Consider the following 20,143-nt stretch of genomic DNA (forward strand, 5'->3'; position numbering starts at 1 on the left):
GGAGCCAGTGTAGAGAACAGAGAAGGATAGTTGTGTGGGAGAACTTGGGTCGGTTGAACACCAGACGAGCCGCAGCTTTCTGAACAAGCTCCAAAGGTCTGATGGCAGATGCCGGAGCACCAGCAAGGAGGGAGTTGCAGTAGTCCAGGCGGGAGATGACAAGAGCCTGGATGAGCACCTGGGCTGCCTTCTCCGTGAGGAAGGGGCGAATCCTCCTGATGTTGTAGAGGAGGAATCTGCAGGACCGTGTCACTGATGCGATATTTAGGACATAATTTCACAAGTACAATATTCTGCAGGGTTTTTTTTACTGTATTTGTTCTGTCTTCTGTACTATGTCTACTTGTTTTGTATTGTTGACGATGATGTCTCTTTTTGTATGGATAACTATACCACTTTTTTTAAAAGCCTGCTCAGGGACTACAGATGAAAATTAGCCAACTCTGGCTCATTTACATGAACGTGAATAACTGACATGTTGATCAATGTGCATTGTCCCTGTTAAATAAATAAATAAATAAGTTTCCATAGAGGAAATGGTTGCTATGTGGTTGCTACCCTATCACATTGAACAATCTGATTGGCTGCCACCCACACTACACTGGCCGAGTTCACCACTTCCTGTATCCGTAGTTTCAAATTAAGCCCTCCAGTGTTTCATACAAACCCCACTGGCATGGCATGTGCTCGGGTCTGGCTTAACTAGGCTTGCCTAGTCTTGTTTTAAGGAGTGTTGGTGGTTTGGGGCAAAAATGTGTCAATAAAGAAGATTTAATTTGCGTGCAAAGTTTTGCAGGCCACTCCTGCAAACTTTGGATGTCAATCTTAGCCAATCAAGATGGAATATGAAAAATCTAACAGATCCGTCTTGATCACATGACTAGAGATTATGTGTACCGATCTGCATGGAATTTGGATACAATCTGAAGGAGTAATATAAAAAATGTGTTTTACATAAGTTGGCCTCCTGGTGGCGCTATAAAGGCAGATGTGAAAAATGCAGGGCAAAGGTTTTTCCTTGGCCTCTAGGGAGTGCACATACAAAGTTCTACACAGATCGATTGAAAATTTCAAGTGGCATTTCTTCCTCGGCTTAGTGGGAATTCTGCGTGCAAAATTTCATGGAAGCCAATCTTAGCCAATCAGACAAATCTGAAAAAACTGTTTTGTTTAACGACTGTAGAGATACTGTGTATAGTGTGTACCGATTTGCGTGATGTTTGGACAAAATATGTAGTAATGTTTTTTTTGCAAAATCTTGCCCCCTGATGGTGCTATAAAAGGCCAATGTGAAAAAGTTGGGCCAGAGGTTCTGCTCTGGATGTGTGTGTGTGTGTGTGTGTGTGTGTGTGTGTGTGTGTGTGTGTGTGTGTGTGTGTGTGTGTGTGTGTGTGTGTGTGTGTGTGTGTGTGTGTGTGTGTGTGTGTGTGTGTGTGTGTGTGTGTGTGTGTGTGTGTGTGTGCGCGCATTATTTTGATATCACAATGTCATTTTTTTCCAATAAACATTCAGCCTTCATATGTTTTGTATATTATAATCCTTCCTAGATTGATGACCAGCAATTATTGCTTCCTGGTCATAAACACAGATATCCTTTTAGACTTGGCAAGCTGTGCTACTGTAACTCAATCCTGAATGCTCCAGACCAATGTTTCTGCTTAATATATTCAGGTGGTACAGTAGAAACCAATTTCACTACCAGCACGTGCTTCTAATTATATTTTTTATTCATTAGGAAACAAAATTGCCTCCCTTGCATTAGAGGATATTTGAAGAAAAGTCTGAAAACCTCTCATATTTTACAAAATACTGTATGTCAGGGTTTTAGTCCTAGAGATGGCCACATTATAAAAATCTGGGAAGACTATTAATCATGCAATGTGCAATGGTTTGCACAGTGTACCTAGTGGCTGTTGACAGTGTTGATTATCACAATAATCTGAGCCAATACAGATTTAACTGGTGGCTCGGCCAGTTAATGCTTAGAATACATAGGCCTTGTGAGTCGCGAGGACCCTACTTCGAATCTGACTCTTGTAATGTCTCCCTTCTCTCTACAATCTATTATCTAATAAAGCAAAAACTGCCAAAGAATAATGGTTGAAAAAGAAAGGAGAGAAAAAAAGCAGTAAAAAATATTACTGATTTGGTTGGAGAACTGTCAAGCTCTGTCTCAGTTTGTGACTACAAGAGTGTTGTGAAAGGGCACACACTGACTAAGATAAGACTACACTGATATAATATAAATAAAAAGGTCTGTGAGTCAAATGAGGTTAGATTCATTAGGACAAAATGAGTGTTAGTTATGTCCTAATATATAAAAATCATATCCTTAGCTGACATTATTATTTATTAGGTGCTGTAGCCCGTTAACACAAACATCCTGTTCCATCAAACAGAAAATCATGTAACACAGTATAAGCAAGGAGACAGGGTCAAGTGGTTCAGCTACTGTTCGACTAAACATTAGAATGGACAAGGTGCAAGGCTGGTGCCAGACATGGTGGTTCCATGATGTCAGAAACAGCTACATTTACAGAGAATTGTGTGATAAACAAAACAACAGAACACAAAAATAGGAATTCTGCCTTGTTAGTGAGAGATCAGAGGAGGGTGGTCAGACTGTTTAAGCTAAAAGGAAGGCCACAAAGTACACAAATATCGGCTCAGTACAACAGTGGTGTGCAGAAGGGCATCTCTGAACACACAATTAGATGATTTTGGCAAGCAGATGGTGGGAGGAATATACTGGTTATACCTAAAAAGAAAGCACGCTGAATATATATAATAAAAACAAAGAATACAAATGAGAGCTATATATTTTTAACCAAATTTGCTGTAGGGCTCTAGGGATGGAAACGTTGGACTACCAGTCCACACAACATCCCGAACAACAAACTAGATTGCCATTAAACTTGCTGAGGACGTTCTTGTTGTTTTTAAAGGCAGTTTCTAGGTTGTTGATTTCATTTTACATTTTACTATTCTTTTCTGCTGATTGGTTCAAATCACAATGGATTCGGATGTAAGGAGCAGCACAGTCTCTAGGGGCTGCTTAGGCTCTTAGTCTGGTTTAACTTTTTAACAATGTTTTTGAGTACAAGATCTTTAACCATTACCTACTGTATGTATTCATAGTTATGTACATCATTAATGGTAATCTTGCAATTCCTAAGTCATATAAGAGTCTCTGCTAAATACCAACATTTTAACCGTAATAGTAATTCAGAAGCTATCGTTGCTAACGACAGGGGTTATCCCAAGGCTAACATTGTTGGCATGGTTACCTGTATATGACTCCGTGGTGGTGAAGAAACATCAGTGCCGATGTGACCTCGGCTGCATAGAAACGGGATCGTGCTTCGTCAAACTTTCTCGACCTTTGAATCTGGAACATCAGGTCTCCACCGTTCACATACTCCATCACGAAGAACAACCGATCCTGGGAAAAGAGGGGCAGAAAGAAAGAGCGAAATTGGGCATAATTATGTTGCACACCTGGATGAGTAGTCTTTCTCTCTAAAATACCACTATTGAGGATTGTATACATTCAGCTGATTGTAAAGGTGGGTTGATGCCTTGAACAGCAACTGTAAATATTTTATTATTGCCAACATAGTCTTGCCTCTGTTTATGAAACAAAATGCAGAACTATAGGGGCAATGATGTTGATTGTCTTGAAACCCTTCTCCACACCCCTATGGCCCCTTCCTCTGTCCACACATGTGCACACACTCTCTCTCTCTCTCTCTCTCTCTCTCTCTCTCTCTCTCTCTCTCTCTCTCTCTCTCTCTCTCTCTCTCTCTCTACCCCACCCTCTAGGCCCTATTCTCTAGGCATCGTTAATGGTCGCTCAGGGAAAATGGTCCTCTTCCTGAATTCCAGCATGTTTCCTTCATATAGGAAATCAGATTGAACTTAAGTGAGAGAGAGAGGGGTAGAGGGAGGGAGGTGGGATGGTCGGATATAAACAGCTCTCTATATAAGAGACCCTAGCTGTAATCCCTCTGAGCCATTGTTACCCTGAGAGAGCAACCCTCAGGGTTCACGTAGGTGAGGAGTGTTTAGCGGTGTATAGGTGAATACTGACATTATGTCATGTCCTGGACTTTAAACTGGCTTGATTTTTCCATCATAACAGGAAGTGGCCTGGTTGAGACTGAGACTATATAGGCTACATACAATAGTACCACCCCTATGTTGAAAATTAGTTAATACCTTATATAGGATATATTAACCAAATGAACCCTAGCATCCCTATTCTGGGGTGAACATTCTGTGAAAATAGCAGATCTAAGTGTAGCACTGGCCCTTTAAGGAAAGTGCATAAAGACGGGTTGGCCAGGTTTGTGGCCTCCTGTCTAGCCAGAAGCCTGGCTTGAGTGTTTGTGAGAGAGACATGGAGGCATGAGGGATACAGACTTTCGGTAAGACAATCTGAAACAAATGACAAGGTTTTTATAACTCATTGTAGCAATAGTATATATATAAGAGTTTAGATAGGCTGACAATATTAGCCCTGTTGTTAATTATACTAATATATATCTGTATTTCCAGCCTCCAGGTCCTTTGAGCAGCAGTACCCTGTGGCTGTGCCTATATCGACAATGGGAGCCATGGGCATATATTGACTCATTGGGTATGTTTGTTATTTTGCTGTATTTTGTCATCTTGCTATAGGGGTTTAATGTCTGGGATGAATTGTTGGAGGGTTGGTCTAATGCTTTATTATTTGATTTTTGTAGGAGCTGAACTAACCATCACTGTTTTTCCCACCGTGCCATATACTGTATACTGTTTAGACTGGGTTTTTGCTATTGGACTGTGTGCAATAGAGTTGACTGAGGACAGAGCTATACTGGGCCATTAAGTAGAATTGCATGTTACTTTGATTACTTTGATGTTAGTTTGATTTTGCGTATTTGTATTTTGTTTTGATTTGCTTATTTACTTTATTTGCTTTTGGTTTTGCATTATTTGGATTTGATTTGTTTAATTTCTGTATATTTAGTTTAGAGGCCCAAGTAGGCCCCGAAGCCCTTACCCTTATTGCCCCTTTGCCTCTTGGGTTTAGTCCCTTTGCAGAACTCCCAGTAATACTAACCGCTTTCTAACTTTCTGTATTTTAACCTGACTATTTTTGATACCAACGGTTTGAATAAACTTGACACATTTGATACATCAGCCTCTGGTTCTGTTCATTCTGAACCCGTACCTTTCTGGGGAACCTTACCTTGTTCAGTCCTATATATCTATATACAGTATATGGTTAATGTGTTTAAAGGATCCCGCACTCCTATACTGTATGTGTGGGTGGCGTAGTCATTGCTTTACATAGCCCTGCTACATAAGTAACCGACTATTTTCGGCTAAGAGATTTGGTATAGAGAGGAAAAACATAGGGGGCCTAGTATAGCCCCCTGGGGGACACAGAGCTAGCTAATAGTCTTTGGTTTTCTGTTCACTAATCTGCACATTTGTATGGGTTGATTAATAACAGAAAGTATAAATACTATGAGTCTAGAACTAGATAAACCTAGTCTCACAAGCCAGACTGTTGCATCCCACAATTTTCAAATATTATCAAGCGATAAAGTGGATGTGAAGCCTCAATCCTCCCCACTTCCGTTTCATCTTTGCGCAAATGTATCCTAATATAAATCAAAATCATCGAAGCATATACAGTAGCTTGCTGCTTAGCAGCAAGCTAATGCCTTCCATAGTTACAGTACCTCCACTGTTAGCGCTGTGAATGTTTGAATGTTAAGCGCTTCAGATAAAATCGCTATAAATGCACCATTTACTGCTTCTACTAAATTCAATCATCATTTTGAAGAACTCGCATATCACCTACTCATTTTATATGTAAACAAAAGGATTTGCAGTCATTCAGCACCGGCAGCTTACGATGGGTTGTTTGTTTTTGATCATTACCGCATAAGGACACCCTGTTGAAACATGATTCATTCTGCTTGTACTGTACTTTACCTGTGGCTTTCAGTTCATCTTTGATCATTTTAACTCATAACTCTCACAGCTCATGAGCAGCTGCAAAGCATGACGGTGAAGTAATCTTGGAATCTGCATTTAGAAGCAAGCAGGACACGGATGGCTTCAGTTCAAAACCGGTTCTTACTGAGTCTCCACAATACCGTCTACACGGTAGCTTGTCTTTCAAGTCCAGATTCAAGAGTAGCACATTGTGAATGAAGTCTATACAGCACCAAAATGCAGTAATGATTATGGTTGTATTTGGTACTATGAAGTCATATTCCAATTCAATGCCTGGCCTACTGGCTGAAGATTCTTTTGATACAGATGAGGTTTCACCACTTTAACCCTATATTTGTTGGACAGAGTCCACTACCCTTCCTCTTTGCCTGGCCTACTTGTTGTTAACTAGTTGCAGGAACTATTGTTGTATTGTTGTATTGGATCTATTAGCTCGTGCTCATTTGATTTGGCTATTTTATCTCATGTGTTTATGAAAGTAGATAGCTGATATATTGCACTTTTACCTTAGCGCTAGGTATACTCTTGGTTGCTTGTTTTTACAGGAAATGCACTTAAGACCTCTGGTGATTAGTAGTTTCGTTCCCTACCTATGTTGAATGCACTTATTGTAAGTCGCTTTGGATAAAAGCGTCTGCTAAATGACTGTAATGTAATGTAATGTACAAGCTCTGTGGGCTTGCAGACCTGCTCTTTTAAGTGAATGATAAATCTAGTTCCATCTCAACCACCCAACACTGTATTAGACTATTCTAAAGGGCTTAATACAAGTTCTAAAGGGACAATTGGCACAATATTTTCCTCCCTCAAATCGCATTATTTGGTACCTTTTGATTTTATTAAAATTAATCAATGGGAAAAAAATATCTGAATATGAAAGTTACTGATGAAATGTGGCAAAATACATCTGTTTAACCACTTAAACCCCATATGGTTGACCGGAGTCCCTCGACCGACCGTCAAGCTTGGCGATCTGCTATTTTCCTGCGAAAGCCTTCCCCACAATAATTTGTACCAGATATTGACCCCATGTAAGCAAGCATCAACTACCCTCTCACACATGTTTTGGCAGCCCCCCCCTAAATACATCAAAAACAATACCGCAAGAGCTTGTGCTCTCAAATTCTGTAAGATCTGGCAGCATTTTCTGACTTACAGTATGTAGATAAGATGGACCTCATTCCCTGCCAATAACGCATATATGCGTTCTATTGAGTCCATCACTTGCCTGCCAATAACGCATAAATGCGTTTTTAGGGGAAAAACAATTGATCCAAAGACCAAGGAGACATGATTTTTCGAAGATCTAGACTCCTATCCACTTCCTTGTTAACTTAAAACTTAAAAATTCTGTATCTCGGCTCCTGAGTACTTTTTTAATTTCAATGAAAAATCTCTGGCAGACAACAGCAAAAAATATGAAATAATTCAAGCAGGTTAAGTGTTAAAGGGACTACACCATGAATTTTAACCTTTTCTTCTTTTTTGTGTGTTTTTGGTCTCCGCTACCTCTCCTCTATCCCCAAAAATACCCCAGTTTGAACACTCAGGCTTTCACAGCAAATCTGGGGTTTTCTGTAAATTGGTCTCAAAACAGGCCAAGCTGATTTGCACCCTGACGTGACGTCACGTCAGGGTACAATCCCTCACGTTTTTCAGTTCGAACCAAAAAAAAACTGCCTCTCTTTCTCTCTCTCTCTTTCCCTCTCTCTGCCTGCCTCTGCCTTATCCCTCGAACCCGCTTATTGCTGCTTGCAGCTATATTTTTGTTTTACATATTGTTGTGGTTATTGCACAACAGGGGTGGGGCTCTGGAGCGGGTTGTGATTGGGGAAGATATTTGTTTGGAAGAATGTTTAAATATATATCTTGTAATATTTGAAAACATAAAATAAATAGCTAGATCTTGAAAAGAAAAAATATATAATAAAAATAATAAAAATAATAATTACAATTTCAATTTGACCGATCAATGATTAAACTTGACCGTGTCTGTTTCAGCTACAGTGTGTACAGCATATACAGTAAGTAGGCTTCTCTGACCCATGTTGAGTGAAATACAAAATATTGTCAACGACGGTCTATGGCTCTTCCTTTGTTTCCACTATGCGCTGAGGAGGCCTAGGGACTTGGACTTACATAAGTGTCCAGTCGTCCACCTCAGCAACCCACCCCCCCCCCCCCCCCCCACCCCCCTTTCTCCTCCAGAAAGTGAATTTAAACAGGATGTCGAAATAGTTTGTTTAAATGTACCCAGGGTCCTGGCTGGTCCCACCCAATCAAACGTGAATAAACATTTCCTGACTGTAATTAGAAATGTACAAATACTGACTTCCCAGTGCTGACACACACACGCACACGCACGCGCACGTGTTAGACATTATAGACATGCCCACATCTATATGTAGAAACATCAGCACAATGTGCAGTTGTGCACATCAACACACATTAACGCAACTCTAGATTGTTGGGTCTTTGCGGTTATCTGGCCATTGTGTGTGTGTGTGTGTGTGTGTGTGTGTGTGTGTAGGGGGGTTATGGCTAGGCCACCCCAGCACGATGTATGTGGATCCAGTCTCAACTAGCCCGTTACATAACCCTCGATCCCTTATACATATATACTGTACACACGCGAGTGTGCACGCACGCACGCACACGCACACAGAACCCAAACATGTCTTCCTTTGTCTCCCTTTTTTCAAAGGATTATGTTCCAAAACACAAAATAGAGGAAAATAGTTTGCACTCTAGTCAAACAGTTCAAACAGCTACAGTAGGTCTTTTAATCAGGGACTTAAGCTGAATCCATATAAAATAAGATACATGTATATAAAAAGAAATGCTTGCATACTGGGAATGTCTACAAAGACTCTCCTTATAGAGTAGATACTTAGTTGACCGAGGTCCCCCAGGGGCTCTATATTTGGTCCGTTCCTTTTTTCCCGCTACACCAAATTTCTTTGCCAAAAAATGTGAGTCGAATGTTCACGCCAGAATAGGGACGCTAGGGTTCATGTGGTTAAGGCTGCAATCATCTTCTCATGTATTTAAGAGGGTCTCAGCCATCAAGTGTTTTTTCCTAGAATTAAATAAAGGTTGACATGAAGTGATAATGAAAATGTAATTAATGGTCGATAGTGCTGTACACAACGAAGGTGACACCAACAAAGTGTGGTGTGAGAAAATAAAATAAACCTTAGCTAAAATCCTTCTTCAGGCTGCCATAAACACAAATAGAAATAAGAGAAAAGCCTCTGTTGGTTGGTAAGCTAGATCACAGTCCACATCAAAGTCACAAGTCTATACACAGCCAAATCATCTGTGTTTATTTATCCACTTCTACTCTCTCAGAGATAAATTAACACTTAGGATTGTACTGTCTAGTGTCTACATGAGCTGCTTTTAAGACGTTCTTCTGAATATGGACGTGACGATCGGTCAAAGCAGGGACAATATGCAAAGGTATAAGTATAGGATTTGAACTTTTGAACGCATGTACGACATGAGTGATTTGGTGCCCTATTTTCCTCGGAACATTAGCAGTCATTAGCGTTTGGTGGTTACTAGTCATTAACGCACAAAGCACTCCCACTAAACATGTGGTCAGTGATTTCATTCAGGAAGCCCTGAAAACTGTTTGCTTTCCGACTTGCAGAGCAGCGTTCGACACTACATTAGCGATCGAAGTTCACTGTGAGTTTAATACATACATGCACGGTTCAATGTTGGTATTGGGGTTACAACTATCGATTATTTTCTTCGATTATAATTGACTCGCCCTATTTAATATTCCGTAGAACGAAACTAGTGAAAATAGCAGATCTACAAGCTCACAGACGCATTGCATCACGAATCCTTGTGAGCTTGTACATCTTCTTTTTAAAGAGACATTTTATTCCCCCCCAAATCGATAATGTTTTCATCAAAGCTGATTATCAATTCTTTTTTATAATTAGTTCGATTAACTGTTGCACCCCCAGTCAGTATTGCTCCTCTTATTTCAAAGTCATTGTATGTCGTTGCTGTCGATGAGAAACCTCATATCTTCATATTTCAACTTTTTATGTTTTTTGTAAATTTATGCCCTATTTCATCACACAAAAGCGTCACACAAAAGCGTCACACAAAAGTAGTGAAAATAGCAGATCTACAAGCTCACAACGTATCGCAACGCGCTGTGAGCTTGTAGATCGTCTATTTTCACTATCTTAAAATGTTTTTTTTAAATTAAAATAAAAAGGGAACGGTTTTGGACATACAAGGTTTCCACCCGACAGCAACGTTGTGTTTTATTCACTGTGCCTTTAAGAGCCAAGCAGGATTTGATAGCTGCAGGAAATGATTCTAATTGGAGGACAGGGTGTATTGTGTGTGTGGCCCTGCTCAAGAATGTTTATCCTTAACACACACACACACACACACACACACACACACACACACACACACACACACACACACACACACACACACACACACACACACACACACACACACACACACACACACACACACACACACACACACACACACACACACACACACACGTTTAGAACAGTTCTAGTTTTACAGGACCACATTTGAAATAAGTTTCACTACACTGTATGTGTATATCCTGGATTTAAGTTATATAGTGTTGAACTGAACTTATATTTATTTTACCAAATAAAATCAATCAAATAGTAATTATAGGCAAACATACCCTGAGGAAAAACAAAAGTACATTATACTTTCACACCGGGACGGACATACATGTACCTCCTCTACTCGTAACGTAACAATGCTGTACAATGCACCTGATCATGACTTTAAAAGGCATCAACTTTCCTCATAGTCTATGTTTCACATGAGTCTAATGAAGACAAACTATTCAGTTACATACGTATGCTTTTTTCCCTTTTATTTCCATCAGAACTTCATAATGTCAGACAGTCCTGATCAAAAGCAAGCGGGCTGGTCTTTTGTTTTCACAAGATCTCAAAGTAAGGAGATATTCTGGGGAGAAAGGCAGCATGCTGGGTGGTTAAGAGGGAGGGTTGAATCAATAATTTTTGGCCGATGTCTGACTGCTGTCAAATTCACCATAGAGCAGATAGCGACTGAGGGAGCCAAATATCTGTCAGTACAAGACAGAGTACATCAAGAGAATTGTTCTGCTCAGAGCAGGTCATTAGTGGAGAGACAAATTTGCTTTTCTAGGATGGAAGTACAGCAAATAAATACACATACACACAGTATGTGACATGCACGCGCACGGACGCACATATGTGCGCGCACACACACACACACACACACACACACACACACACACACACACACACACACACACACACACACACACACACACACACACACACACACACACACACACACACACACACACACACACACACACACACACACATAGAACCCTATGTTGGAAAGGGACCAGGAAGGATATACGTAGTAGCAGTCTTGTTGGTTCAGCCTTGAACTCATTCTCTCGTCCTCTCACTGACTACCTTTACACGCTGTGGGCCTGGGGTTTATGACTGCTATCTCAGTATTAATGGAATAACACTTCCTCAATATTGTCTTCATACATCTTTATTTACTCATAGACTTCTGAGTAATTCTAAAGGTACAGTAATGCTAAATGAAAACGAGTCACCACCTGACTCAATAATAAACCAGAACAGTAGTTACTGTACCAAGGTAACGGTTTGTCTAAAATGTGCTTCTGGTGCCAAAATCCTGTTTAGTCCAATATAACTTCATGGTGCATTAGCCTTTTCTTAAAGGTGTTCTGTTAATTTCTCTAGTAACCCACGGGGCAGTGAAAGAATTATGATGACCGACCGCTCCCAAACAGAGCAACGATGGGCATTAGCTCCTGAAACTACGTTTTGGAAACTTGACCTTGGTCAATAAGAGTAGGCTTGGCAGCGGTTTTAGAGTTCGATACCGAGAACCGGTACCAACTTGTTTGGTAATATCGAAACTGTATTACAGCGGAGATTTCGGTGCAGCATAACGGTCACGTTGATTTTAGATAATTCCTCCAACACTCACGTATGATAAATCTCTACCATATATGACCTCCTTAGTAGTCATATTTTTTGGGAAGGAATACATTCACTTCAGGACGGTTAAAACAGTATTTGGGACGTTTCTGGGAAGGTGATTAAAAAAGTTAGTCTGGAGCCCTGCTACAGACAGGTGCTAAGGAAGGCCCATGTTGACCTCCCCTTACAGAGTCCCTGACCTCTGGCAGACTCCAAGACATTCAGAAAGTCATTCATGTGCACTGTTATTGAGCAAGCTGAATTTGTACAAATGACTTGGGCATAACCCTTATTTTGCACACATTCCAGGATTTGTGACCTTTGTCAGTGTGACCTTTGTACTTTTATGCAATGTTTTATAGTTCTTGGTGTGATACAGTATGAGTTTTAACTCCTGGCTTCAAGCACTTTTCTTTCTTTTATTTTTATTTTTATTTGTAACCCTTATTTTTCACCCGGTGCCAATTTTCTAAGTGATCCTGGGCGCTAAACTCCCCTCACCAGCCTAGGGAGGCCAGGGCCGAGCTCATGCCTCCTTCAATGCATGAGAGCCAACTGACCTTCTTGTCACCTGACAGGGGGGAGTTTCCCTGGATGGACGTAGCGCGTGGAAGGAACACGTTATTCCAACCAGTTCCCTTCTCCTCCATCAGGCGCCCCGGCTGTCATGGGGGAGGCGGTATAGCGACCAGGATCACTACATGTTTTTGTGAGGGTATTAACTACCCTGAGGGACACGGGGAGAACATGCAAACTCCACACAACGCTTCAGCACTTTTCACAAGGAAAATAAAGCCTTGAATTTCAAGTCATCGCCCATTTTTGTTTCCTACAATATATAGACCGCTTGAACTATACCCCTAGTATAGCAGCTGGGGTCAAAGTTAAAGGTTTAATCATTGACAGGAAATATTTTAACCAAAAAAACTATTCATTGATAGATGATAACTGAAAGTAGAAATAGTGATAAATGAATATATATGCTTTGTTTTGTTTCATACTGTAAATACAGTGAGAGAAAATCTAACAATAATAACTTGTAGGTAGTTTCAGAGTCCAGGGACCCTGGTAGCAAAAGCATGGTTGCCCTTACACGTATTCATATCATGAGGCAACTCGATGAATTGACCTTTATGTCAGGCATTTTTCTGCTTCAGTGGAAGGAAAGCCAGCCATGCAGGGAGAACCATTGCTACCTTTCTGAAAAAAACATTCAATAGGAGACTTTAAGCCAAATAGCTTTTTATAAATGGTTGATTACATCAGACAACTCTGACACGTAAATTACACCCACAGACCTGTGGGCAATGTGTCATTTAGTGTGTGTGTGTGTGTGTGTGTGTGTGTGTGTGTGTACACGCTCGCATTCACATTCCAAATTTAGAGGCATTAAAAATGACAGAACATGTTTTGTTGACGTAAAAACACACACACACACACACACACACACACACACACACACACACACACACACACACACACACACACACACACACACACACACACACACACACACACACACACACACACACAAATGTACAAACATTCCCACGTTCCTCTCTGCTGGGGTCAGCCAGGAGAGGTGGAGTTAAGAGGCAAGGCTAAAACTGACGTAGGCTGTCATCCCCAAGAGCTCTGAATGACAGAGGAACAGTCACAGAAGACAATTCCACATATCTCTGCTGTCCGGCAGGAACTACTTTTTTGGTGGCAGGAACCACCAAAAAAAGTTGAGTTAGGAGGTTTTGTTCATCATTGATAAGAATAGCTGAATGGACCTCCAAGCTCACAACGAGGTTGGAGGTCAAAAGGGGGTGGAGCCTGGAGTCAGCTAAACCAGCTAACTCCGGTGGGCTTAGCTGGTTTAGCAGAACATTTGAGGATCCAATGGAGTTAGCTGGTTTTGTCAGAAGCGCTTTTTAATGCTTTTCATTGGTTCAATATTTTTTTTACCAACACACAGACGTAAAGGGTGTTCAATGGCCCTGATTTATGGAAAAAAATGCAAAAGCGTCAAAATGGAGTTAGTTGGTTTCTGCCGGGCAGTAGTCTAAAATAAGGTATTTAAATGAAATTAATGCCCTGGGATGGCTGTGTAGTTGTGTTATAATAACGTAAAGGTTTTGTGGGCAGCTGCACACATATTTTTTATTTGAGTCGAGTAATAGTTCCTGTTTCATTCATGTGTCTGCAGCAATAGGGCACAATTGACGTGTGTGGTATTCAGTCTCGGGACATTCCGTTTCTGCTCATATCTGAAAATAAACAAGGCTGATAGAATCGTAGATGTTCATCTCATACACTCTATAACCAGTAGAAGCTCTAAGCCTCGTGCCGTGCATTTGAGACAATCCATCTGGCACGTCACTCCCTGTCTTTTACCTCAACCATAGTCCTACGCATTAAGACCAATAAGGGTCCATTTGGATACATACTCAGAGCGAAAGTAACACTTTCACTGCAGGGGACCACCACTAGCTGCCGCCGCTTACAACACTCTCTCTCTCTCTCTCTCTCTCTCTCTCTCTCTCTCTCTCTCTCTCTCTCTCTCTCTCTCTCTCTCTCTCTCTCTCTCTCTCTCTCTCTCTCTCTCTCTCTCTCTCTCTCTCTCTCTCTCTCTCTCTCTCTCTCTCTCTCTCTCTCTCTCTCTCTCTCTCTCTCTCTCTCTCTCTCTCTCTCTCTCTCTCTCTCTCTCTCTCTCTCTCTCTCTCTCTCTCTCTCTCTCTCTCTCTCTCTCTCTCTCTCTCTCTCTCTCTCTCTCTCTCTCTCTCTCTCTCTCTCTGAACACGACTCCACAACAGTAGTTTTTTGCAGCTCCCCTAAACTTTAATGTTAAAATGTGTATCCACCCCAGACCTGACTAATAGTTTAGGTCAGTTGTTAGGTCAATATTGAATCCTATATTTGTCTCCGCCAGGCCAAAGGTGTGGCCGACACTATGATTTCCCGTCTGTCCGTCTGTTTGTGTCATATTCCATCCTGATTGGCTAAGATTGAATTGAACGATTGCCGTGAAACTTTGCACGCACATTCCCACAAGGCTGAGGAAGACATGCCACCCTTTTCACATTGTCTTATTATAGAGCCACCAGGAGGCAGATTTTTGCAAAACATTTTTTTTATGTTACTCCCACAGATTTTGTACAAATATCACACAAATTTGTACACATTATAACTATAATCATGTGCTCAGACAGATCTGTCCGATTTGTCATATTCCATCTTAACTGACTAAGATTTGCATCTTAAGTTTGCAGAAGTGGCTTATTTTGAACAAAATGCCTCAAATCATGAATGTCCAATTGGGGTGAAACTTCACATTGGCCTGTTATAGCGCCACCAGGAGGCCGTTTTTTGCTAAACAATTTTCCTTTCTCTGATTGAGGGGAGACTTCTCCCATGTGCACACCCAGGTGTACAAGAACTTCACTGTTTTAAGTCAATGAAAACATAAAGGATGGAGGTACATTGTTCAAGCGGGTCATTAAGAAGTTGAGAGAAAACATGACAAGTACAGAAGAAATATAGAATATGTAACAGTGGTGTTGTGTATCCATACAGATATTAGGAGTAAAACAACATGATTCCTCCATAATACTTGTGTGCGTTTCTCAAGAAATGTTTTCCAGACTTGCCATACTTGCCAATGAATTTTATTCACAGCTTTTCTGGTGATTCATGACCTAGCATGAGTACACTTGCTCAGAAAAAAACAAATATGTGTGTTGAACCCCAATCCAACCTGAACCGCGCAATTAAGTGAGAAGTTTAGTCGAGCCAAAACTACACAGTAAAATCCTTCGTGTTCATTTATCCATTTGTAACTCTAACCACTTAAGACCTATTTATTTATTTATATATTAATTCATTTTCCAAAATCCACAAAAAATGCCAAGGATTTTAAGTTGCCAAGGTGTTAAGTTAAGTTTATATGCATGAATGTCAAGCACAGGACCATAGCTTAATCCCCCATCACAGTGCATTAGTTTAAAGTTTTAAATGTGGTCCTAGTAGTAATCCAGCTTCAGCCCTCCGTTCATACAGTCATTCTTTTTGGGGGGTTATTAATTGTTATTTCTTCTTTTTCATCAATTGTTGTGGCACCACTTACAATGAGGGTCCACCCCGGAGTCAGTCCCAAACATTAGATGTAATAGGAATGAATGAATGGACGGACGGACGGACGGACGGACGGACGGACGGATGTACGGACGGACGGACAGATGGACGGAAAGTGAAGCCAAGAAGACTGTGACATTGCGTCCATCTTCTCCTATGTTGATTTCTATCTTTCTGTCAGACCGAGTTGCTCTCTTTCTCTCATTCTGACCGTCTGTCTACCATTCAAGCTCTCTCTCTCTCGCTCTCTCTCTCTCTCTCAGTTCTGTATTTGTCAGTCAGTCTCTCACTCTCTCTACACAGTAAAATGATCAGTGTTAATTTATCCACTTGCAACCCAAGAGAGTGTAGTAATGTAATTTGGTAACATTTGTACATTCTCAAAGTTAAATGAACACTGTTTAGCTCTGTTTGTCCATCTATAGCCTAATTTATGCTCCGTCGCACAACCCGTGTCACATGTCAAAAAACGCAGACCTACAAGCTCACAATGTGTTGCGAATGTGATGCATTGTGAGCTTGTAGGGTGGCTTTTTTCCGATGCTCGACACCCTCGGGCGACGAAGTATGAATCAGGCTTCTGTCTGTCTGTCATGCCCTCCCAGTGTGTTCTGTCTTTGTCTGCCTATCCTTCTCTCACTTCTCTCTCTCCCTGGCTGTGTTTCCTCTGCAGAGAACAAAGGTTCTTTGAGGTACCTGGCCGTCCCTGCTCCTCTGATGTAACAGTAATTACAGCTTGTTAAAGAGCACTCACTCCACCCACCCTCTGTTTTCTGTTCCACACTTCTTTCTCTTTCTCTCTCTCTCTCTCTCTCTCTCTCTCTCTCTCTCTCTCTCTCTCTCTCTCCGTCCCTCCCTGGATTTTCTCTCCCTCCCTCACCCTGAATGCTCTCTCTCTCTTTCTGTCCAGCGCTTTCACTTTTAAACAAGGTTAGGCTATCTAATCATGGAAGTGTCACAGTTTCTTGTCTGGAACAGTCTTCTCTCTGTCTCCCAGTCCCTTTCTCTCTTTCTCTATATCTCTCTTCATTAGGTACACCTTCCTGGAATAACAATTATTTTCATTCATCTATTCTACTGTATATGACTAATTTAGACCATAAAATGATGTCAGAATAACGTACAAAAGGATGCTAGTATGTTCATCATAAGTTATCTGAACCCAAAACAACATCGTATTATAACATGCAACAGTTTTACATGATAATCACTGAACCTAGTTATTCAATCACTAAAATATTATTTGATTCATTTTCTGTCAATCGATGAATAGATTATCTGAAGAATCCTTTCGGCCCCTCCTCTATTCCCCGCCTTACACTCTGACAGCGTGTGTGAGGCTGGAGCCCAGCGACTGTTGTATAACCTTATTTACATTTCTCAGTGGTAATTAGGCTGATAGGGGCACAGCCTCGATCCCTCCACTGATTAGCAAGGACAGAGAGAGAGAGAGAGAGAGAGAGAGAGAGAGAGAGAGAGAGAGAGAGAGAAAGCGCGAGCGAGAGAGAGAGAGAGAGAGAGACAGAGAGACAGAGAGAAAGAGAGAGAGAGAGAGAGATGGGAGTGAAAATGAGAAGGATCAGGTGGGTGGGAGGGAGGGAGAGAGAATGGTAAAGTGGGTGAGAGGCACTGAACCTCATAGGTCACACGAAGTACAGTGATAGTCTCTGTACTAGTCTGTACACACAAACACACGTGTGCGCACGTGTGCGCGCACACACAAAATCTGTTCTCTCAATTTATACTACAGTTGTAGAGTTGTACAGTTCTGAATGTATGTATACATGTACGTATACATACGTACGTATGCGTTCAGAAAGCAAGTGACATTGCTCACAAACAGTACTTTGCACTATTGCAACTTGTGGATACGTAATTTTAGTATCCGTAAGTTTTCAGAAAATGTGCACAAAGACGGAAGAAATGAATGCAGAGAACATACAGAAGTATAAAGTATAAACCGTGTATATCTCTACACAGCAGCACTCTGCTTGTATAAACCGTGTACTGTCAATGAAAGCAGCAGGTAACACCATGCTTTGACTGAGAGACAGACAAGTCCTGACACACAGAGCTGAAAAGGGTAGGGTGATTTATGCTAGCCTGGGACCAGACGAATCTGCGAGTGCAAAAAAAAATTGCACTCTGCGATTTGGGTCTGGCACCGCTCCATAGAGAATCCATTTCCTGCTCCAGGAGACGTGTGTAACCAATCAGGGCCCAGTATTCGAATATGGGAGACTGTAATTGGTAGTTGGTTGTAGGTCTAACCAATTGCGTCGAGGGCCATTGTTTTGATCCCGCCCCTTGGGGAAAAAAACGTTCTCATGGAAGCACCAGACTCATATCCACGCAGTGATATAGTCTAGCTCGTTGGTTCTCAAAGTGGGGTCCGGGGACGCCCAGGGGTACTTGAGGGGGTTCCAGGGGGTACCCAGCTAAATGATGGACAGGAACCAAATGGACCCTTATGGGTCTGTAACACTGGGAGTGTACAAATGGAACCAAATGGACCCTAACGGGTCCATTTGGTTCCATTTGTACACTCTCAGAGTTAAGTTAACATTGATTTTACAATATTAATTGGGGTCCCAGAGATAGAAGTGCCATTACATGGGGGTCCGTAGCGTAATGCATGTCAAACTGGGGGTCCTTGAAATTAAAATGGTTGAGAATCACTGCTATAGGGCCATAAAAATCTTCTCTTATGGGGGTCCCTGGCATATCTTTTCAAATGGGGGGTCCGCGGGCTAATAAGTGTCAATTTGGGGGTCCTTGACATAAAAAAGTTTGAGAACCACTGGTCTAGCTACGCCAGGCTAGATTTATGCCAGATGTGAGCCTCTGTATGATGGGCCACATGACGGAGACTCCTGTACTGGCAGAGAGTCCGTACAGAGCAGATACAGAGGCTCTGTGTGTTGCCAAAAGCGCAAGCACACGCTGCTGAGGACGAACTGGAACATTTGAAACCATGATGGGTAGCCACCATATCCTGTAAACGGAAGGGGTTTTGCAAGGGAGCGAAGGAGAGAAAAACGAGGGAGAGAGTAAAGACTTAAGCCTGATTAACACTTCATCGTACGAAAACGTCGCACACTGAAATTTGTACATCTACAAGCTCACAATGTGAGATAAAGAGATAAGACTGCATCAATCAATGATCAGAATGCTGCGCTATGATAGGTGGTGATAAACGAGACATAAAAAGGTTGGAAAAGAGTAAAATTGAAGGGAGGAATTTCCTCTGTATCTCTTACTACACAGCAGAACTTTGAGTATTAAATTAACTCTGAAAGTACTCTTGTTGAAAAGATGCACCTGTTATATTATTTTGTGACATTGCGCTTTCAGACAGTCTTGCGTTATCTCCTGTCTCTGCTCTCACTCGCTGGGCTTTCAATTGTACAGTCTAAACTCTAAATGAAGCAGAAATTGCTTTTTAAACTGCATATTGATCTACATAATATGCATAATATAGGACACAGACCTTACATTGAAAGCAGCTTAAGGGGCAGTACAGTATCTTATTAGACAGTACAGAAATGCTAAACAGGGGGAATGACTTCAGAATCAAAGCCAGGTCCAGTTAACACAAGGTCCATCTTATGTACTTATGCACTTTTCCATAATCCCCTGCATTATGGGAAAGTACATGTTGTACTGGTATGGTGACATGAGCTAAGTCATTAGCACATTGGTGTCAACATTAGGCCAGTTAAACCAAGTGGAACCACCACCATTATATAAGGTGTCAGGCCTCAGTGCAGTGTGCTCCAAGAAGGCCAAAGTAAAGCTTCCTTGTTTTGTGTTTGTGTTTTTTGAGTGTGTGTACTGCATGTGCGTATGACAGGGAGAGAAGGAGAGGGAGCGTGTGTGTGTGTGTGTGTGTGTGTGTGTGTGTGTGTGTGTGTGTGTGTGTGTGTGTGTGTGTGTGTGTGTGTGTGTGTGTGTGTGTGTGTGTGTGTGTG

The 20,143-nt window shown here is 41.4% G+C and overlaps 1 protein-coding gene across 2 annotated transcripts in view; it reads right to left on the bottom strand.

Annotated features, from left to right (window-relative positions):
- Positions 1 to 20,143, bottom strand: part of LOC311058034 (protein kinase C epsilon type-like) — a 98,112-nt gene that overhangs the window by 23,600 nt on the left and 54,369 nt on the right. For both annotated transcript variants that reach the window (XR_014602022.1, XM_084075309.1), the window contains exon 11: positions 3,288 to 3,442. Coding sequence is in view for 1 of the 2 variants with exons in the window: in XM_084075309.1 (XP_083931435.1) it covers positions 3,288 to 3,442 (155 nt within the window). In the remaining variant the exon portion in view is untranslated. The remainder of the gene's footprint in view (positions 1 to 3,287; positions 3,443 to 20,143) is intronic.

Source organism: Gymnoscopelus microlampas (assembly GCF_963454915.1).
Source record: "Gymnoscopelus microlampas genome assembly, chromosome: 13".
NCBI lineage: Eukaryota > Metazoa > Chordata > Actinopteri > Myctophiformes > Myctophidae > Gymnoscopelus > Gymnoscopelus microlampas.